This window comes from Hemicordylus capensis, chromosome 4 (assembly GCF_027244095.1).
Source record: "Hemicordylus capensis ecotype Gifberg chromosome 4, rHemCap1.1.pri, whole genome shotgun sequence".
In the NCBI taxonomy this organism is placed as follows: Eukaryota; Metazoa; Chordata; class Lepidosauria; order Squamata; family Cordylidae; genus Hemicordylus; species Hemicordylus capensis.
In genome coordinates, this window is record NC_069660.1 from 130,374,530 (window position 1) to 130,395,353 (window position 20,824).

Below are 20,824 nucleotides of genomic sequence, written 5' to 3' on the forward strand. Positions count from 1 at the left end.
AATAATAATAAAAAATCCAGCCATCCCACGTCCTTGGGAAGGACTCGATGTCTGGATAAAACAAACCAGTCAATAACACCTCTCTGTGTAAGTAAATAAATAATAATGGGCCAAAGTTGCACACAGCCCTTGTCTACGCTAATTGGTAGCAGTTAGAGTTTGACAAGGGTTTCCCCAGCCCTGCTTGGAAATTCCAGGGATTAAATCTGGGACCTTCTGCATGCAAAGCAGATACTCCATCAACTAAGCGACAGACCTATACATTATCCAAATTAAGCCAACATGCCTATTTTCCATTGTTAACGTTTCTGTTCTACTATTTTGCATAATTTAATTTGGTTTTATTGGCCATTCAGAGAGGTAATAGGCTATTTTGGACACTGAAGCCCCACTCTCAACCACTGAAAATATTCTTCAGCAACTCCTCTGGCTTCTGAGATTTCAGTAGGCATTACCCACATTCTTTCAAGCATATCTTTACAATCACAAGAGCTAGAAACTTGTAGATGAAAGCTGATATTCACAGGAAACTGAATTCTATGCTTACCCATTACATATCACTCATTGCTATGCTTTGTCAGTTGTGTGTGGGATTTTTATTTTTATTTTTTGCAATCCCAGTACTGCATAGATATAGCCCTTAGTAGAGCCTAAGCAATTCAATGATTAATGCAGCTGGTTTTATTATTGTACTCTTCAATGTATATAAATTTAGAACACCACCATTTGAAATTATATAGGCAGGGATACAAAGAGCCTCCACCTGAGCATGGGAAATTTGCAGCCTTGTCCCCCAAGGCCAGGGAACCCTCTAGAGCAGTATTCCATAAGTGTGAGGAGCTGTCACTGAAAGGAAAGGAAATCAGCACTTCCTCCATCTGCAGGTGCAAATGGATGTCTCTGGATTCTGGCCATATAGTTTCAAACAGCTTGTGATTACTGGCCTACATTTTAATGTTAGATGCTTATGCCAGTCAGTTATTAGTATTTTGTTTCCTAATGTACATTACAGAAGTTTCCTAATGTACATTACAGAAGTACATTAGGAAACAAAGTACTAATAACTTAAAATTGTATCAATCATAAGGCACACAAGTACAGCCAGATAACTAGCTCTGCAAAGTTAGCCAACTTGTACAAGCAGCTCTGTGGTTGTACTCAAGGAGGGTTTGACTTGTTAAGATGTGACGCTTCTAGGCTGCAATCCTATGCACAAGGAAGGAACGTAGCTCAAAGGAAGTGGGCCTGCTTTGCATGACGAAGGTCCTAGGCTCAATACCTGCCATCTCCAGGAAGGGCTGGGAAATAGTCATCTGCAATCCTGGAGAGCTGTTACCAATTAGTATAGCTGTTAGTAGCCAATACTGAACTAGACGAATCAATGCTCCGACTTAGTTTAAGGCAGCTCACTATGTAACCTATGAAATAAGCATTGGTTTGGGGAGAGAATATACCTCATTGTTAGAGCACAAGCATGCAGAAAGTCTCAGGTTCAGTCCCTGGCATCTTCACATAGTGCTGGAAAGACCCCTATCTGAAACTCTGGAGAGTCACTGCCAGTTATTGCAGACAATACTGAACTCTGACTCAGCATAAGACATCTTCCAATGTACTGTATTTAGCTGAGACAAAGCTTCTTTTGAACTTTCTTCTATGCATACGATCACTTGTCAAGTTTCTAAATTTTGGATAGTGTGTGTGATAAATAATTGTACATATTTGACCTGATACATAAACGAACACAATGTTATCTGCATTCTGAATAGAGTTCAAAACTCTATCCTAGAGATACACTAATAAATGCATTTTAATAAGCATGTTGCTCCCACAAGAGGAAAACCAAGGAAGTAAGATGTTTACTCAAAAAATTAATTGGCTGCTTTTAGGGGAACTGTATTCCATTTACCTAATAAATACTATAGTACATACTTGATTGTCCGTTGCATCACGTGACAATTATAGGGAAGAATGTTCAGACTTCTTTATTTCTTCGTTGATATATTTTAGCATGCCACTAAGAGTGTGGAAGTCATTACTGTCACAAGTCATGTCTCCACCTACAGTATGTGTCAAGGGATCAAATGAGGAGTCATTCAGACTTTTTGGTGACACACTAATAGTGTCTCTGTGCTTCTTACAAGCCATCGAAGCATCTAGAGTAAGCGTCTGTTTGAGATCTAGTGAGCTGCCATCAGCTTTAATGCTTAGATCACTAGTGCTGGTAGAGCGACGCAGTTTTCTGTGTGAGGAGTAGGCAATCTGAGAATGCTTGGAAAACTCCAGTTCTTGATCATCAAGCCACTGATGAGAGGATAGGTTTTGTAGGGCTGAGAGTTGCCTGATGCCTTCTGTTCTTTCATAACCCGCAATTCTAGTTAGTAATCTTGTTACTTCAGATTCCTATAATGCAACAATAGGACAAACCATTTAATAGACATTATATAGATCATATTCTGCAGATGAAAATCACTGTGGAAAGGGAGAGGAAACAGGAAGAGAAAATGGCCACCTGTTCCTATGGAGGGGGGGGCGGAATCACTAGTCAAATCAAGATGTTTATTTAGTGACTTAACCAATAAGTTCTCAAATGTGGAGGGGATGCATGGGGCCTCAGAGGAAGTATGTCCTCCAATGCCAGTAACTCTCCCTACCCTGCAGTCTTTTAAAACCATGAAGGGGAATTCCCCTTGCTGCTTAAAGGAACCTATGGCAGGGTGGGGGTGGATGGGAATTGAGCCCAGAGAATGTTATGTCTGAGAGCATGTGCCAATTCTCAGCCCTTCTATGGTCCTTAAAGTTGCAAGGAGGCAGACGGGAAGCAAACTACTTGCCACTTGCTGTAAGAAAACAAGTCTTACCCCTCCCCTCCCCCCCAGTTCAAGCTCACAGCATGTCTATTCATGGCATGCCCAATGCCTTATTAGAGGATTACAGAAAATAAGACCCAGTGTGCTCCAACTTCATAGACAGACAGACAGACAGACAGACACTTTTGCTATAACCCTTTTTGAGAACTTTTTTAAAAAATAAAATAAAATAATAATAATAAAATACCCATCTATAATGTGGAAATTCTAATTACATATTTCTTTGTCGGAGGAGGAAGTTCTGCATTAGGCACCCTTTCAGACATTCATTTAATTGTAAAAACAAATGTGCCACTGCTGCTTGGTTGATGCAGGGGATCTAAACAGCTTTTTCCCAGCTACCATCTCTGCTGCAGGGAAGTATTTTCCCAACACTCAAATGCAATATGAATATTGCCTCTGACATCACAATCAGTGTTCTCTCTAACAGGGATTCCCAGATGGTGTTGATTGTTGAAAACCTTAACTCCCAGAGTCCCCTGCTGCAGAATCCCTGTTAGAGGGAACACCGATCACAACCTCTACACAATGTCCTAGTTTAAGAGGTTGAATACTATGCTCCTGTTACTGCTTAAGTGTGGAAGTATTCATGAAAGCTTTTAATACAATGGCAAGGCTACCTTCTTCTCCAGCAGCACTGCCCTGCCATTTTGTGAACCTGAGAGGTCCCCCTTGCCATCGCCCCATTCATCCTTCACACCCAGCCAGTGCTTGAAAAACAGGTTGCAACTCTTATGGACCAGGTTGCAGCCTTACAGATGTCCTTGAATGATATGTCTGACAGATGAGCTGCTGAAGCGCCGTATGCTCTAGTCGAGTGCGCTTTAATGGATTTTGGCAGCTGCACTTCCTGCAACTTGTAAGTCATGAGGATAAGTTCTACTAGCCTGTGGGATGACCTTTGTCTGGATAAAGTCTGGCCTTGTGATTTTCCTTTGTAGGATATAAAATTCCGCTTGGTCTTTCTGATCGCTTTTGAATAGAAGTGTCCTCCTGACATCCAGGGAATGCGGGGCCTTCTCAAGAGAAGCAGTCTGCCCTGAGCCTTTTTGGAAGGGCAGTATAAAAATTGAGCAAATAAATAAATAAATAAATAAATAAGTTGGAGTGCTAAAGAAGGTAGGTAGCACAATATCTTGGTTTATGTGGATATCTGTCACAACCTTTGGAAAGGTATCTGGGCATAGTAAAACCTTATCCGAGAAGAAGTGTGTGTAAGGTACGTCCATCCTTAAGGCAGTCATCTTCTCACCCAGCAGGCAGTAGTAACCACCACTAAAAAGGCGGTCTTGAAGGGAGACAGATTTCAGGTTAGCAGTAGTCAGAGGCTCAAAAGGGGCGACTGTTAGAACAGAAAGGGCCAAAGATATGGGCCAAAGCCACTACTTGTGGCACTATATGTGGCTGTCGCACCAGCGGATGTAGGTTGGTGAGACCCTTTTGAAAAGCTCTTGCCCCTGTGGTGGGGAAAAACCATCTTTCCATCCCAGCCTGGGTGCTTAGCCACTAGGTGTACTTTAATGGTGACATTAGAAAGCAGGGAGGTCTTTAGCATAGGCAGATCTAGCAGGATCTGGCACACTGTAGCTTTCAAAGGGCGGAAGCCATTCAATGCCACATAGTAACTGAATCACTTCCATTTACTTGTGTAGTTCTTTCGGTTGATGGCTTCCTCTAATTAAGCAAGATCTTTCTTAAAAGCCTATCCTCCAGGTTATTAGCTTCAGCGTGTGCACCTCTGAGTGCAGCACCTGCCCATCTTCCCATGACAGAAGATCTGGGCATTGCAGAAGCCTCCTGTACATGTGATTTGATAGTCTGAGTAGATGTGAAAACTATGGTTGCCACCATGGTATTATCAGGATACATGTGGTCTGGCCAGCCAAAAGTCGTGCAACTACCCTCCCTATGAATGGTAGAGGTGGATACATGTACAACAGGTGTTGAAACCAGTCTATATGGAACGCATCCCTTATCAACTACGGGTCATGACCCGCTCTTGAGCAGAATGTTGTGCACTTGGCATTGTGAGCCTTTGTGAATAAGTCTATTTTGGGGTACCCCCATGACCTGAATATTGGCATTAGGTACTTGTCACTCAATTTTCCCACTCATGTCTCTCTTACCTGGTAAATGAGTGACTCAGATCATCAGCAAAAACACTGTCTGTCTCTTTTATATAAGAACATAAGAACAGCCCTGCTGGATCAGGCTCAAGGCCCATCTAGTCCAGCATCCTGTTTCGCACAGTGGCCCACCAGATGCCGCTGGAAGCCACAGGCAGGAGTTGAGGGCATGCCCTCTCTCCTGCCATTGTTCCCCTGCAACTGGTACTCAGAGGCACACCCTTGAGGCTGGAGGTGGCCCACAGCCCTCTGACTAGTAGCCATTGATAGACCTCTCCTCCACGAAGTCATCCAAACTCCTCTTAAAGCCATCCAGGTTGTTGGCCGTCACCACATCCTGTGGCAGAGAGTTCCACAAGTGGCCTGGGGTGTGTGATACTGTTTCTGATGCACCAGTGCCATATCTGAACACTCAGTGCACACAGTGACCTGGACACCGTCTCCCCCTGCCTGTTTAGATAAGCAATTGCTGTCATATTGTCCAATTGCAACTGCACTGTTTCCCCCCTCAGCATGGGTAGAAATGCTTTCATGGCTTGAAACACTGCCAGGAGCTCCAAGAAACTGATGTGGAGCTGTTATCTGCTGGCAGTTCCAATTGCAGTTGGCCATGCAGGCTGAGTAACTGGCTATTTTTTACTGATAAGCATGCAGTGGAGTAGATCTTCCTCCGGAGTACGTCTAATTTTCTGTCCTCTTTATCGGCAGGAATCGTGTGGCGTCTGCCAGATCTGGAGGAAGCAGCACAGTCTATAACAAGTGAATTGGGCACTGGGTGCTTCATTAGGTATGTATTTTCAGCTTCTTGTACTCTGTAAAGGCCTTCCAATCTCTTTGATCTAGGTGTGGATGTATGTGACACTTCCCACGTGCACTGTGCTGCCTTAGAAATTACTGGGGGAAAAAGGTAAGGCGACTGGTTTCACCGACATTGCCTTGACCATAAAGTTGTACACCAGGTCATCAATAGTTGCTGTCTGCGTTTTAAGACCAATGCCTCCGCCATATCTTTTAATTGAACATTTCATTTCTTCTGTAGGGGACACATGTGGAGGGGTTGCCACCAGTGTCCCCTCTAGCAGGGAATCCCAGATGTCGTTTACTACAACTCCCATAATTCTCAGTCAAAGGCCATCGCAGCTGGGGTGCTGGGAGTTGTAGACAACAACATCTGGAATTCCCTGTTAGAGGGAATGCTGGTTGCTACGGCACTGCAGTAGTGAAACACATCAACGTCAATGACTCTCTCAATGCTGATGCTGTCGACGCCGACTTTGATACCGATTCGCTCAGTGCCGAAGTCAAGAATGGCTTCATTGATGTTGATTGTTCAGGAGTCAAATTGCTCAGTGTCAGCGGTCTCATCACCGATGTTGTTATAACATCTTGAGCTGGTGGAGAAGGAGTTTCTCCCGATGCTGATGCTTTCCTCTTTTTGGTGGGCTCCAATGTTTCCACCATTTTGTCCCCATGCCTCTTTGGTGGTTTGAGAGACTTAAACACAGGTTTTGAGTGTTTAGACTGGGATGAAGCCTCAGCCCTCAAGCCAGACGATGTAGATGACAATTTTGCCCCTTCTTTAGATGGATCTGAGGGACTCAAGACATTGTCATAAAGAGCAGCCTGGAGCTGAAGCTCCCTCTTACGTTGAATTTGCTTTGAGAAAGATTGGCAAACTCTACATGCCGAAGTATTGTGGGCTTCTCTAAGGCATATTAAGCACAAGTCATGCCCATCTCGAGAGGGCAGCTTAGCATTACATTCAGTGTGGTGTAGTGGTTAGAATGCTGGACTAGGACCAGGGAGACTCGAGTTCAAATCTCCATTCAGCCATGATACTTGCTGGGTGACTCTGGGCCAGTCACTTCTCTCTCAGCCTAACCTACTTCACAGGGTTGTTGTGAGGAGAAACTCAAGTATGTAGTACACTGCTCTGGGCTCCTTGGAGGAAGAGCGGGATATAAATGTTAATAATAATAATAATAATAATAATAATAATAATAAATCTTTTAAAATGTTCTTTTTATCTGATTGCTTTTCTGATCATTTTTCTGATCCATAGCCGTCGCCAGTATTTCATCAGTGGTTAGCCAAATTTTCTGTCCGGTCGTTCTTCTCAGTCCGTTAACAAGTCAAAAAAATGAGTAGTCTTCAGCAATCCAAAGTCCAATAGTCAATAAATCAGTCCAATAATTATCTCCCTTTCTAGAATTCACAATGGATAAGGATCCAGTACAAACCAGCCGCAGTGACCGAGGAACTGATCACTAAGGCAGTCGCAAAGGAACTGAAGTACTAGCACTTCCTCCTGCCTTAAATAGCCACGTGGTCATGTGGGGCATGGCGCAAGCACCAAGAGGAGCTGTGGGACTCCACACCAATAGGCTTCAGGGAAGGTGCAGAACCCTAGAAATGGGTACAACAAATCATGAACCAGATCTATATCTGTAAATGCTATGTGGAATGCCATTGTGTGATTGTCATGGGCCGCTACTACTGGGTGGTACCTGTAAATATCAGAGGCAAAAAAGCCCTCTCTCATGCATGTATTATGGCAGATTCAAAGAATTATTGAAGCTCATAGGAAGAGCTTGCACTAGCCAAATGAAACCTCAGGCTTTTCTTTCTTTGAACAAAGAAATGCCATATCACTGTCATGGGAGAGCCTAACTGGGACCCTATTGGTCTGCTGTTTGGTGACATTTGTGCTTGAGGCTGTGGAGTGGAGGGAACAGGGACTGTATTATCCTCCCATCTCCAATCCCTTTCTCTGGGAATCCACTAGTTCTCCTTACCTGGCCTGACTACAAATATTGGAAAGCACTAATTGAGTTACACGTTTTTTTAAAAAGACTATACAGTATTAAAAGAAGCCTCCTGCTCTAAAATGTGATTTTTTGAAGTGTTTATTTATTTATTTATTTATTTATTCATTCATTCAATTTCTATAGTGCCCTTCCAAAAATGGCTCAGGGCGGTTCACACAGAGAAATAACAAATAAATCGTTAATGTTAAAGTGTTAATTCATCTGTAAAAAATGCCATCCAATGTTTAAGGCAATGTATTGTTAGGCAAGCTCTAATGTTTAAAGATACTTTAAAAAACCAATTGGTAGCATTTTTTTTAGCCTACTTTCCAGTAGGTTTATGAGATCACCCGGCATTCTGTGTGTGTCCACCTAATGGCGTAGTTGGGGAGCAACCTGCCTAGAGAGCAGGGGTGTAATGAGGCTGGAGTGGACCCAGAGACAAAATTTTAAAATGGGCCCCTCGCTGATACACACACACACACACACACACACACTCTTTTGATATGTGACTTGCCTCTGGGGGGCCCCTCGAGGCATGGGGGGCCCCAGGCAGCCGCCTGCCCTTGCCTAATGGTAGTTACGCCCCTGCTAGAGAGCAGGAGCCTGTTGCTTCAAATTCCTGCTGGTGTGTTTCCCAGAATATGGGAAACCCCTATATTGGGCAGCAGCGATATAGGAAGGTGCTGAAAGGCATCATCTCATACTACGTGGGAGAAGGCAATGGTAAATCATTCCTGCATTCTACCAGAAAACCACATGGCTCTGTGGTCTCCAGGAGTCAACACCGACTCAACGGCACAACCTTTTCTTTCCCCTCTATGAACTTCATAATGCCTGGACCAATATGAACCAAATCGGGTACAGCTGTATGGGCACATAGGGGGCACCTCAATGGCATAGCTTGTGATGATGTCATCCACCCCAATTCAAGATGGCAGACATGTAGACTTTTGAGGCGCAATTGGGCTAACCTCTGAACCACCTAACCAATTTGAACCAAATTAGGTACACTTGTAGTGAGTGACACACAGGGTCACCTCAATGGCACAGTTTGTAATGTCATCCACCCTGATTCAAGATGGTGGATGCCTAAATGCTTGAGGCACAAGTGAGCTAACTTGTGAACTGCCTAACCAATTTGAACCAAACTTGCTACAGCTGTAGGGACACATAGGGATGCCCCAATGGCATAGTCTGTGATGATATCATCCATCCCAATCCAAGACGGTGGACGTGTGAACTTCTGAGGTGCAAGTGAGCTAACTTGTGGACTGTGAGTTGAAACAAATTTGGTTCAGTTGTAGTGAGTGACATCATGGTGGAGTGTGGACGTTTAAGGTGCAAGAGGTCTAACGTGTGGACCACCTAACCAATTTGAACCAAATTTAGTCCAGTTGTAGGGATAGTGAAAGTTAAGTAGGCAGATTAGAACAACTTGTTTCAGAGATGTGTTATCACACAACCCCCCCACATATATTGAGAAATGTTCTAATAGATCAGTTCAGACATCACAAGGAATCACGGTTAAATCTTGGTTCTGTGTGACATCCCTGAACTCAAGAGTCATGCTCTCCCTCCCCTTTTCATACGAGCCTCAGAAGAATTCTACTTCTGACTGAGGTTAAAGACAAACCAGCATGGTCATGTTATCCAAACTGAGCAATGTTGATTTATTCTAACCAACCTCACTAACCAAGATCTGAAACCCACTACAAGCCTTGGATTCAGATCTTGGTTTATTTTAGGAAAGTTGGTTAGAATAAATCAAGTCAAATAACTTTATAGCAGTCTCTTACCAGCTACTATCTAACACTACTCAATGAAACAAATCAACATTTGTTGATTCAGATGTCATGACCAACCTTGGCTTGTTTTAAACCTCAGTTGGAAGAAGTCTGTGAACCTCAGATGGGCAGGGAAGCCGGTGGGGGTATGCACTACTGAGGCTTGAGGAAATCATGCAAGAAACAAGATTTAACCATGGTTTAACATGACATCTGAAGTGGCCTAATATGCCTAGTTTTCAAGAACAGTCAGGAATGTTATAATCTACCTATCTAGTACAATACAAGTTAGGAGAAGTAGTTTATAAGAGCCAACAGGCAAGGCAAGTCATTTTACCAGTCTGAAGAAATTTACAGATACGCAAATCTCTATATATTTAGGGATGCTCAAACTTGCTTGCGAACAATAAATCAGAAAAACTAATCAGCATGAAAATACAGTTTGATGGGGAAGTGCAGTAGTCTCAGATATCTGGAAGACTGACTAGAATGATCAGAAAAGCAAAATGCAGTATTTTGAAGAAAGAGGAAAAAACCAGCAACCTGAATCCTTAGTAAGCAGAAGCTCCAGGGAATTTAAAAGTTTCTTGCTCATAGGCTGGAGAATTCTTGGGTGTGTGGGGGGGGTGATTTTTAATTGTGTGGGGGGTAGGAATGAAAGTATGTGATGCAAATAATTCTGTATGTTAAAAATGGCAAGGTTCAAGATTTATTTAATCTATTATACAAATGCCTCAGTATTTTTAAGACTCATAAAAGGTAAAGTGTGCTGTTGAGTCGGTGTCGACTCCTGGCAACCACAAAGCCTTGTGGTTATTTTTGGTAGAATACAGGAGGGGTTTACCATTGCCATCTCCCACGCAGTATGAGATGATGCTTTTCAGCATCTTCCTATTTAGGAAAACTCACATGCATGGTCAAAACGGAATACAAGTGTTCCTACAAAAGAAAGAAAATCTACAATTTTAGTTAAAGTATCATTAAAGGGTACTCCATCTTATTAATGAATAATATAATTTGTATTCCTTAAAAAATGCTGATCAGTGTCATCATGATCAGCATTTCTTTGCCACACTTCATTGACAGCTGCTTGTAGTGGTTAGGAAACACTGAAGCATCATTTCCTTTTCTATATGTTTCTGGGGAGATGGATGGGGAAAAGACAGAGATTGGTAGCAGTCCTGAGACCTGCTCTCATATTACATAGTTAGGTTCTAAGCTAACAATGTGAATATGGGCCTACTTTAGGCTCTTCCCTTTGTTAGTTTTATTTTGCTATCACATAAAAAAATGTAGGTAACTTCATTTTAAAAATTTATTTGTGCAGAGTTTTTATCTATGCCACTAGCTGACCCTCACAGAGCATCTGTGCACTCTTTGGGGCCAGCTATTCCCCCCACCTCCTGCCCCACTCTCCCTCCCCCTCCCCCCTCCTGCCCCACTCTCTTGTCCCCATCCCCCTCCTGCCCCACTCTCTCTTGCCCCCTCCCCTCCCTCCTGCCCCACTCTCTTGCCCCCTCCCCCTCCCCCACTCTCTTGTCCCCTCCCCTCCCCCACTCTCTTGTCCCCTCCCCCTCTCTCTTGCCCTCCTTCCCCTTCCCTCCTGCCCCACACTCTCTTGCCCTCCCTCCCCCCCTGCCCACCCTCCCTCTCCTTCCATTTCTCCTCTCCCTCCCCCCTCCACTGAGCATTTTACTGTGGAGGGTGGCCATTTTTGGCCGGACCTCACCGCCTCCACAGGCCCTCCTTACCGGGCAGTGAGTGGCCAAAAAGGGCCCTGTTGCCGTTCCTCCTCCCAGGCGGTGAACAGGGACGTTCCGCTGTCCGTTTCCCACTCACCCCCTTTCCCCCCGCCGCTGCCTCCTACCTCCAGCAGCCTGGCCAGGCTTTGCCGCCACCTCCTCCTGCTTATGCAGGACAGCCTGGCCACCGTGACGACCAATCCTCCTGGGTGCGCCTCAGCCTATCAGGCGCCTCTGCTGTCCAACCAATCAGCTGGGTGCCAGGACGCACATTCTAAGGTGCACCCAGGAGAATTAAATATATATATTCTGTATGCCAGATGACTTATTGCTGTGCCAACTCACTTTTAGAAGAAGAGCTTCATTTGCTGCTTGAATCATCCCATTTCTGGACTGAAGCTGTTGCTGCAGATTACAGACAGTGCCCTGAGCATCTTCCAGCTCCAGCTTTAACTGCTGCAATTGTTCATTAAGATGATGCGATTTAGATACTTGTCTGCCTGCAGAATGCTGCCATTTTGTCCGCTGTGCTTCATGTGTGAACTTCTGAAGATGTCAAGAGGTGGTGAGAAATGATATTCAAAATGTAATTTTTCTTTTCAAACTGATACAGACTTCTCAATCCTGCAACTAAGACACTGTACTGAAGGAGTGGGGGGCTTGCATCTCCCCCCATATATGCATACATCTCATTATGCAAGTATTTTAACACATTATTTTAACCCTTTATCATATAAGGGGCTTCTATGCTTATGGAATCAAGAATCTATATCTGAACTTTGGTCAAAATCAATTTCTAAGATGACAATTTGCAAATTTGTTTTGCTGGCTCTTTGTAGAGAACAGGGAAGTTAGCTATGGGTCAGTTATTTGAATTTAGATGGGTGTCATTTATGAGCCAAAAGAACATGGAAGGGGGTTTTTCTGCTGAGTGTTGGCCATTAGGTAATAGTCAACCAACTGCTGAAATAATGTGATCCAAATATTCAACTATGAATGTCAGCAATTCATAACTCTTGCATAAAGACAATATTGATCAATACCTAATCATTCTAATGGATATTGATCAATACCTAATCATTCTAAAATGATGTATTTCTAATCAATATGGGTAGTATCTTCTAATTAAACGTGGGGGCTAGTCTTACAATCACAAAAATCGGGCTAGGAAAATCCTAGCCTGATTTTTGTGATTGTAAGAACCACCGGGCTCGCAGCCGGGCCCGGTGGTTCTGGAGCGGCTAACCTGTTCCTGTAGCCCGCCCCTTAGCCCGGGTTTGAGCACTCTGCAAACCCGGGCTATCTGCTCGCGAGTAGCCGCGGTGCAGCTCTACGCCACGGCTACACATGAGTAGACTCTCAGCCAGGAGGCTTAAAAGCAGCCTCCCGGCTCGGGGGTCTCCCAGGATGCCCTGCGCACTCACGCGGCCCCCGAGCCCCCACCGGCTCCGTCTCGGAGCCGACCATCGTATGGGCAGCCGATCCAGCCACCCAGGGCTCCCTGCCCACTCATGAGCGGGGAGAGCGGGCTTAGCCCACTCTTCCCGCTCAGCACCCTTCCCGCTCAGCACCCTAAACCTGATCGTGAGACCTGGTCCACCGTCTATCAAAACCTAGCAAGTACTCCAAGCCATCCTTTTGGGAGGGAAGGACATTTGCTTACAACAAGGGATTATAACACGGATCACGGGTTAGAATTTTTCCTCCACTAACTTTCCCCCTCCTTTTGATTTTTGTACCTTTTTCATAGCTTTGGACTTCAAGCTCTGGCTATACCTCTGTTGATTTTTATCTTAATTTTATCTAGCCAGACCCCTGGCTATAGTTTTTGATTATTCTTTTAATTTTTTCATTGGGTCTCCTGTTTCAAGTTTTATCTTTTTTACTGTTGAGACTGATTTGCAGTCCAATTCAGCAGGTGACATGTTTACTGAATTCTTTAATATGTTTAAACCTCTTAAATTTTGCTCTTTTAACCAATTTCTAATGTAATGCAAATAAAATGTTAATTTGATTTCGTGTGTGTGTGTGTGTGTTCACCTTCTGGGCAGTAGGCAAGCAGCTGGTCAGGACCCAATAAACTCATAGCTAAAATCTGGCTACTGGGGGAAATTAGGAATTAAAAAAACCCTCCAATAGCACCATTAACCTTATTACTGATAATGCTCCAATTAATGACATTAAATCATGGAATTCTATTTGCCCAATAAATTACATGTGCCTTTGCAGTTTAAAGTCATGTCTACCAAAGTTTATTTAGTCACTTCTTAAAATACTAAATTAAATTTCCTACTGTTAGGAATATTAACTATCAGTGATTAGCATCTAGATTAGCACTTCCCCCTTGTGTGAGTGAAACTGATTCTGTTCATAGGAGAGACAATTTCCACTAAAATAGAGGTTGGGGGACCCTCAGGAGATTTTTTGGGTGCAGGGGACAGCTCAGCAAAAATTGCCTGTCTCCTTCACATTTCTTTTTAGAAACAATGTATACTTTTAGAGAAAAGTGCAAGATATTTTGTAGGTGGTGTAGCTATTTGAGAAATTTGGCCTTTTGGGAAATATGCCAGCAGTTTTTGTTTTTGGTTTTTTTAAAAATGGGGAGATAGGATAACTGCGCTTAATTTGGGGATAGCAGGATGCATTTCTAATTACAGTTTCTAATTACTAATTTACTGTTGTCTTAATGTTTTTTCTCTTCTATTTGCAATGCTAGAGGCAAACATTTTCTTTCAAGGAAACAAACCTGTTGGCAGCTTCAAAGCCCTAAGAAAAATATGAGTTTCCCAGTTCTCCTATTATTACAATGCAATACAAATTGGTAAGGGCATTTTTTACCTCAGCTGCATAAGACTCCTTGAGTGATTGTATTTCTTCTGAGAGCCTCTTAATCTCTGCCTGCATTCTTGCTTCTAACTGCGTTTCTCGTGCCTGAGCTGCTCCCAGTTGCTCAGCCAAATGATTTGCACGGCCTTCCTGAAATAAAATTACACAACGAAGAACATCAATAATGATCATTTTATGGATTTAGATTCTGTAATTCAAGCTTATTAAGACAAACTTCTCTAAAGCAAGGGCAATAGATACATTTCCTATTTCAGAGTAAATGTCCAAATGAATTTGTATAAGTGTAAGGCACAGGTGTGTGCATGCGTTTTGAGCAGGGTCTTCCAGAAGTCTCTTGGTCCTCCAGCAAGCCAGGCAAAACAAATCTTAACTGAGAAAGGGTGCTATCTAGGGTACACTGCCAGGCTCAGCACTGTCTGCTGACAGCAGCCTGGATATTACCAGTTGATCCTTGGGCCCAAGGAAACCCTTGCCTCCCAGTCAAGCCAACAAACAGCCTAAATAACTCCTCAGAGGACACAGATTGCCTTGTCTTCCTTCCTCATTGTGCCTCTGGCTTTCTGCTTGACTGTCATCCAGATTGTGACCCTGGCCCATTCTCAACTGCTTCTTACCCACCTATGCCCAAACTGGACTATCCCATTGCAGCCTGACCCCCCATTTGGGCAAGGTGTGACAAAACCAGTAATTAAAACACACACCCCTCATGTAAAATGAATCATTATAAGGATATTTCTAGGGCCTTTCCAATGGCAGTCTGGAAGGTAGCATCTTGCTAGTACCTTTCAATACAAGAGAGATTCTAGCCACACCTTACAATTTCATCTGGGGAGGCCCTGCTTCACATGTGAACGCTGAGCCAAGTTTGTCTGTTGTGCATGTGGGATAGGGCCTTTTCAGTTCTCATCCAGAACTGTGGGAAGCTCTCCCTATGCTCTCTGCTCTCCTTCACCACCTTCTAGAGTGAGGCAAGGACTTTCTTGTTCACGCATACCAGGCTTTTGGATCTTTGAGATACCCCCTCCCCTGCAGCCTTGTATATATTATTTTGGAGTACTGTTCTGCTGATTTTAGTACTTGTCTTAATGGTTTTATTGGATATGCATTTTACTAGATTTCTAAACTTGTGTACACCTTTGAATATTTGTTATAAGTTTTACTACAAATGATAATAAAACACATTGGATATGGCTTGTAGCCTGCTAAAAAAGCAGCCACACCCCACAAGAAAGGGGATCTCTTTGGAAAGGTCAATACTCATTCTGCTAATGGGGATGGACCCACGACAGATGTGGTGCAGGGTATAGTCTGCAAATAAGGAACAAGATAGAAATCAGGTAGGATCCATCTTAAGTAATGGCTTGTATCCAAAGAACCAGGAGTGCAAGAAAGGTCACTGAAGGCAGCTTACCGGCTTCCTCTTCAGCAAAGGAGTGCCTCATGCCCCCAGGCTGTAAGGGCATTTCTGAAAACTAGATAGAGGCATCTCCCGGGAGTGGCACTCCACTCTTGCCAGATTTTTAGGAATGGAGCATTTGTTACTTACTGTGAAGGCTTCTTCCTGCTACTGGATTTGATAACATCTCATGGGTTATACTTCCTGGCAGCAAAGCATACTGAGTCCATAGTGGAGTCAGCCATGAAGCTGACTTCTGGATCTTTAATAAAGCTTGTTTTAGGTGTATTGGGTCCTCTGGTGGGTTATGGATTAAATCATCGACCCTCAAAAGTGAAGCCCTGGAGATTATGGAGGCTGCTGTAGATGAGCAGACGGCCAGGGAACATTCTTAATGAGCCCTCCTGAGGGACGACTCTGTCTTTTGCTCATGAAAGAAGGGCCACTACCAGTCCACAAGTGGGAGACACTTTGAAGAGCTCAAGGCTCTCTTCAGAGAAACTATAACATCTATTGGCTGCTGCACTAGGCTTCCTGGTTATAGCAGACAATGTCCATTCCTGTTTCATTGAAAAATTCTGGTAAAGAAAAATTATTTCCCCATGTCTTATTTTTAGAAAATACTACTGTTCCCTTAGAGTTTGATTGATCCTCTTGTGGGGAGCCCAGTTGGAAGCCCAGGCTGTGAATTGCCTTACTCAGCAGAAGAGCAAAATCATCTGGTATAAGCAATCTCTGAGAAGCAGAAAAAGATTCAGTAAGTTGCTTGTCTGACCATTGTCCTTCCTCTCTAGTGTCACTGTCTAGATCCTGGCCCCCTGGAATGGTGGGGTCCCCTGGGAGTGGTTGCTATGAAGAGCGACCATCCCAATATTATCTGGGGTTTGTGGCACAGTATCAGGGGCTTGTGGCACCTGCCTGAGGGGTATGTGTGGATCTGGTGACTCATAGCCTGAGATTTCAGAGGAATGAAGGCAGGAATACCTATTCTTTGAGCATTTCCCTTTACCCTTGCTTATCTTTTCAGATTTTCTGGGAGTCTGGCTTTCTGAGAACGAGGAAGAAGATTATGTGTTTCTCTTTTGCCTTCGAAGAACTAGATTGTTGAAGAGACTTATCTAGCATGTCTTTAAAAACAGGTCTGCCATGCTGGTATTACTGTCTCTAATGCACCTGAGGGGGAGGGAGGCATGGGGGCATCCCCAGTAAGGTCTACTGGTACTGGGGGTTCCTTTGGGGCAGGTTTGTTTGGCCCTTGATTGTCTGGTTGAGACTCAGCATCTGAAGGCGGTGCTTGTGGCCCTGCCCCCATGCCATCCAATCTGCTTGTTCTGTTTTTGCACCCTTTGGGGGCTTGGTCAGCATGGCCTAATAGAGGTGGCTAGGCTTGCGTGTCCTCCTTCCAGCTTGCTGCTGAGGCCCACGTTTCCATTGTGGCGAGCAGGTGACTGTTCTGGCCCTCACAGGACTGATTTAGTCCTCCAGCTGGGGCGGATGTTTCCTGGGCAGGCCGGAGAAGCCTAGGAGGTGGTGGGAGCGATAGTGATGCCTGGAGGGGGATAGGCAATCCTCACAGCATTCACAGTGGGAGGCATGCCATTTCCCTGGTGGGTTGGGGAGGTTTCCTACCTCCCTGGGCCCAGTGAGTCTCTCATCCTAATGATGGGAGGCACAATGGCCCTTCCCACAAATCCTCAATGTTGCTGGTGGCTGGAATGGCAGGTGACAGCGAGGACATACAGGTTGCTTACCTGTTACTTAAGATCTGGAAGTGATCTGTTGTAGTCATAAGGAATGGGTTCTGCGCCTGCACAGTGACCTTGCGGGCTGATTGATTAGCTCCTCGAGATGCTCCCGCCCGCCTGCACGTGCTGTGCCGTTAAAAGAGGCGGTTGGGGCATCCATTTTCCAGTTTCTCGCAGACTGTCCAAGGTGATGATCTACAAGTTGAACTGTAATTTTTTCCCCCTTTTCATACACACACACACACACACACACACTGCAGCAGGGATGGCTGGGAGGAGCTTATGACTACAACAGATCACTTCCAGATCTTAAGTTACAGGTAAGCAACCTGTATATCTGGATCGTGATCCGTTGTGGTCATAAGGAATGGGTGATTAGCTAGCTTCTCCTCTAGGAGGTGGGTGCAGTAAACCCTTGCTCAAGCCAACACCCTTTTCAGGACGTTCCTCCCGAAATCTGCCCCTTTAGCCATCCACAAATCTAATGCATAATGTTTGATCAATGGCAGCTGAGAAGACCAGGTGGCTGCCGTACAGATATCTGACATCCGAATGCCAGATAAGTGGGCTGCGGATGTAGCGTATGATCTAGTTCATGTACAGTCCTTGGCGGGGCAACACCCTGACACTTATACGCCATACAAATAGCCTCCACCAACCAATGAGCTAGGCGTTGTCGAGATATTGGGTAGCCTTTGCATTTTCCCTTGAAGCCTATAAAGAGTTTCCTTGTCTTTCTGTAACTCTGCATCCTTTGTAAGTAGAACAAAAGGGCTCTCCGCATGTCTAAGGAATGAAGTGCTATCTCCAAGGGCGTTTCCGCATTTTGGAAAAAAGGTGGGCAACACAATTTTCCTTCTTCTCTTTGCAACAGATCTGGTACTTGAGGGAACCTGAGATAGGTTTCCCGTGATAATTGTAGAAGTGGTGCGAACCACGGTTGGCGTGCCCACCACAGTGTGAGTAGAATGCAATTGGCCCTGTCCCGAATAATCTGCACCAGTGTGCAACCTATCAGTGGTAGCAGTGGGAACAGATAAAGGAACCCCACACTCCATGTGTGTTGGAACGCATTCCCCAGGGACCCTTCTCCAACGCCTGCACATGAGCAATAGCTTGCACACTTCTTGTTGGCATGTGTTGCAAATAAGTCCATCGTGGGAACCCCTCGGGTGTCGAAAATCCTTTGGAGGTATGAGCTTTTTATCTCCCACTCGTGCCTCTGGCTGTAATCCACAATTCTGCTGAGGTTGTCGGCCAAGTGATTGTCTACGCCTCTTATGTGGAGTGCAGTCGGGTAGATGACCTGGCGAATGCACCAATTCCATATTCTTTGAGCAAGGAGGCATAACGATATGGAGACCGTTCCGCCTTGCCGATTGATGTACGCAATTGCCTTCGTGTTGTCCAACGTTATCTGGACCACCGACCCTCGTAATTGTGGTTGGAATGCTCTCAAGGCCAGGGATACTGCCATCAGTTCCAGGTAATTGATATGTTGCCTGGCCTAGAGATACATCCACGTTCCTTGGACACAATGGCCATCGCAACGTGCACCCCAACCCATCAACGACGCATCCGTCGTTATCCAGCGATCCAGGGCCAACGGCTTGAATGGCACCCCCTGCACTACATTGCCAGGTTCCATCCACCAACACAAATCCCTCAAAACCACCTGCGGGATCTGCAAGTGCATGTTTTGGCTGTCCACATTGGCACTGAAGTTGCGCAGATACCAGTGTTGCAACGTGCGCATGCGCAGCCGCGTGTAGAGAACTGTGGTGGCACAGGAGGCCATCAGGCCCAACAGCCTCTGAATCTGCACTGCTGGTTGCCACGGGATTTGCACAAACCTCTGAAGTAGTGCATGAATCTGTTGAATGCGGCCTTGAGGCAAATATGTCCTCTTTTTTTCAAAATCCAGTACTGCACCTATGAAATGTATACTTTGTTGGGAATGAGGCTTGACTTTTTCCAATTTATATTGATCCCCAGGTCCACGAGCAGTTGGAGCATGTGCCGAATCTGTTCGACCAGCAGTTCCTTGCTGTGGCTTACCAGGAGCATTCGTCCAAATATGGATAGGCCATCATCCCTTGCGTCCTCAGGTAGGCCACCACCACTGCAACCACCTTGGTGAACACCCTCGGTGCCGTCGAAGGGTAGAACCTGATATATTTAATCCCCCACTGTGAACCGGAGATATTTGCGGTGATCCTCCTGGATGCCCACATGAAAGTAAGCATCTTTCAGATCTAAGGTTGCCATCCAAGTTCCCTGGGCCAAGAAGGGGAGTCATGTAATGTAGTCATTCTGAATTTTTTGGTCTGGATATAAAAGTTGAGACCCCATAGGTCCATTATTGCCCTGATTCCGCCATCTTTCTTCGGAATCTGAAAATACCGGGAGTAATAGCCCGATGGTCTGTCCAGCCATTGCACTTGAATAATCGCTTCCTTCTCCAATAGCACCTTCACCTCTTCCTGCATTATTTCTGTAGCTGTGGGGAATGTCATCCCGGAGAACGGTGGCTTGGTCTTGAACTCCCGTGCATAGCCTGTGTGTACAATCCTCAATACCCAGCGATCTGATGTTATATTGTGCCATGCTTGGCCATGGCTTGCCAGCTTGATGGTATTTCTGGCAACTACAGAACCGATGGTATGGGTCCTGGCAAGATCGGCTTCCATGGGTGTTAAGGAGGCCATGTTGTGGTTAAAGGATAGTGTGTCCAGTGGATGGACAGTCCCGTCAAAAGTTCTGTTTGGGGTTATCCTTATTTGGACGTGCAGCAGTGCCTTTTGACTTTTGGCCAAAGCCTTTAGACCGTTGGTAAGGTCTATACTGTTTTTTGAAGTCCCTTCTATCCTGATACTTGAAGGGTCTTTGGCGAGTGAAGGAGTGGCCCTTTGATGAATTCGTCGTTTGATCTGAGGATGTCATGAAGGTACGTGCCGTGAATTTTGATTTCTTTAATGATTCCATCGTAGAATCTGTATCATCATGAAAAAGGCCTTTGCCATCAAAAGCCAGACTTTCAACTCTTTCTCTCATGTCCTGTTGTAGTGATGTTGACCGAAGCCAGGCATGGCGGTGCATGCTCACCATTGTTACCATTGTGTGTGACTCTGTCTCCACGAGATGCTTAAGCACACTCAATTGTTGTCTTGTTACTGCCATTGTTTTCTCATAGATCTCATTAAATTTCCGTTGGAACTCTTCTGGTGTCATGGACGTAGAGTCCTGTAACAAGGAGTCCCATAAAAGGTGACTATAACGCGCCATGCAGGCAGCATAATTTGAGATACGAATCGCCAGGCTTGCTGTGGTATAGATTTTTCTAAACATCACATCAAGTTTACGCCCTTCCTTATCTCCAGGAGTTTTATGACGGTGTCCTCCCCGGGATGTTGATTCACAGTCCACGACTAAGGAATTGGACGCTGGATGTCACAAAAGGTACATATTCTCTTCTTCATAAATTCTATATGTAGAATTATGCTAGCC

At 44.8% G+C, this 20,824-nt stretch overlaps 1 protein-coding gene across 8 annotated transcripts in view; it reads right to left on the bottom strand.

The window, feature by feature from the left end:
* CCDC18 (coiled-coil domain containing 18) overlaps positions 1-20,824 on the bottom strand; it is an 87,582-nt gene that overhangs the window by 1,717 nt on the left and 65,041 nt on the right. For all 8 annotated transcript variants that reach the window (XM_053246497.1, XM_053246500.1, XM_053246498.1 and 5 more), the window contains 3 exons: positions 14,168-14,305; positions 11,675-11,875; positions 1,930-2,400 (listed from right to left, as the gene is read on the bottom strand). In XM_053246497.1, coding sequence (XP_053102472.1) covers positions 1,957-2,400; positions 11,675-11,875; positions 14,168-14,305 — 783 coding nt within the window. In that variant the 3' untranslated portion in view covers positions 1,930-1,956. The remainder of the gene's footprint in view (positions 1-1,929; positions 2,401-11,674; positions 11,876-14,167; positions 14,306-20,824) is intronic.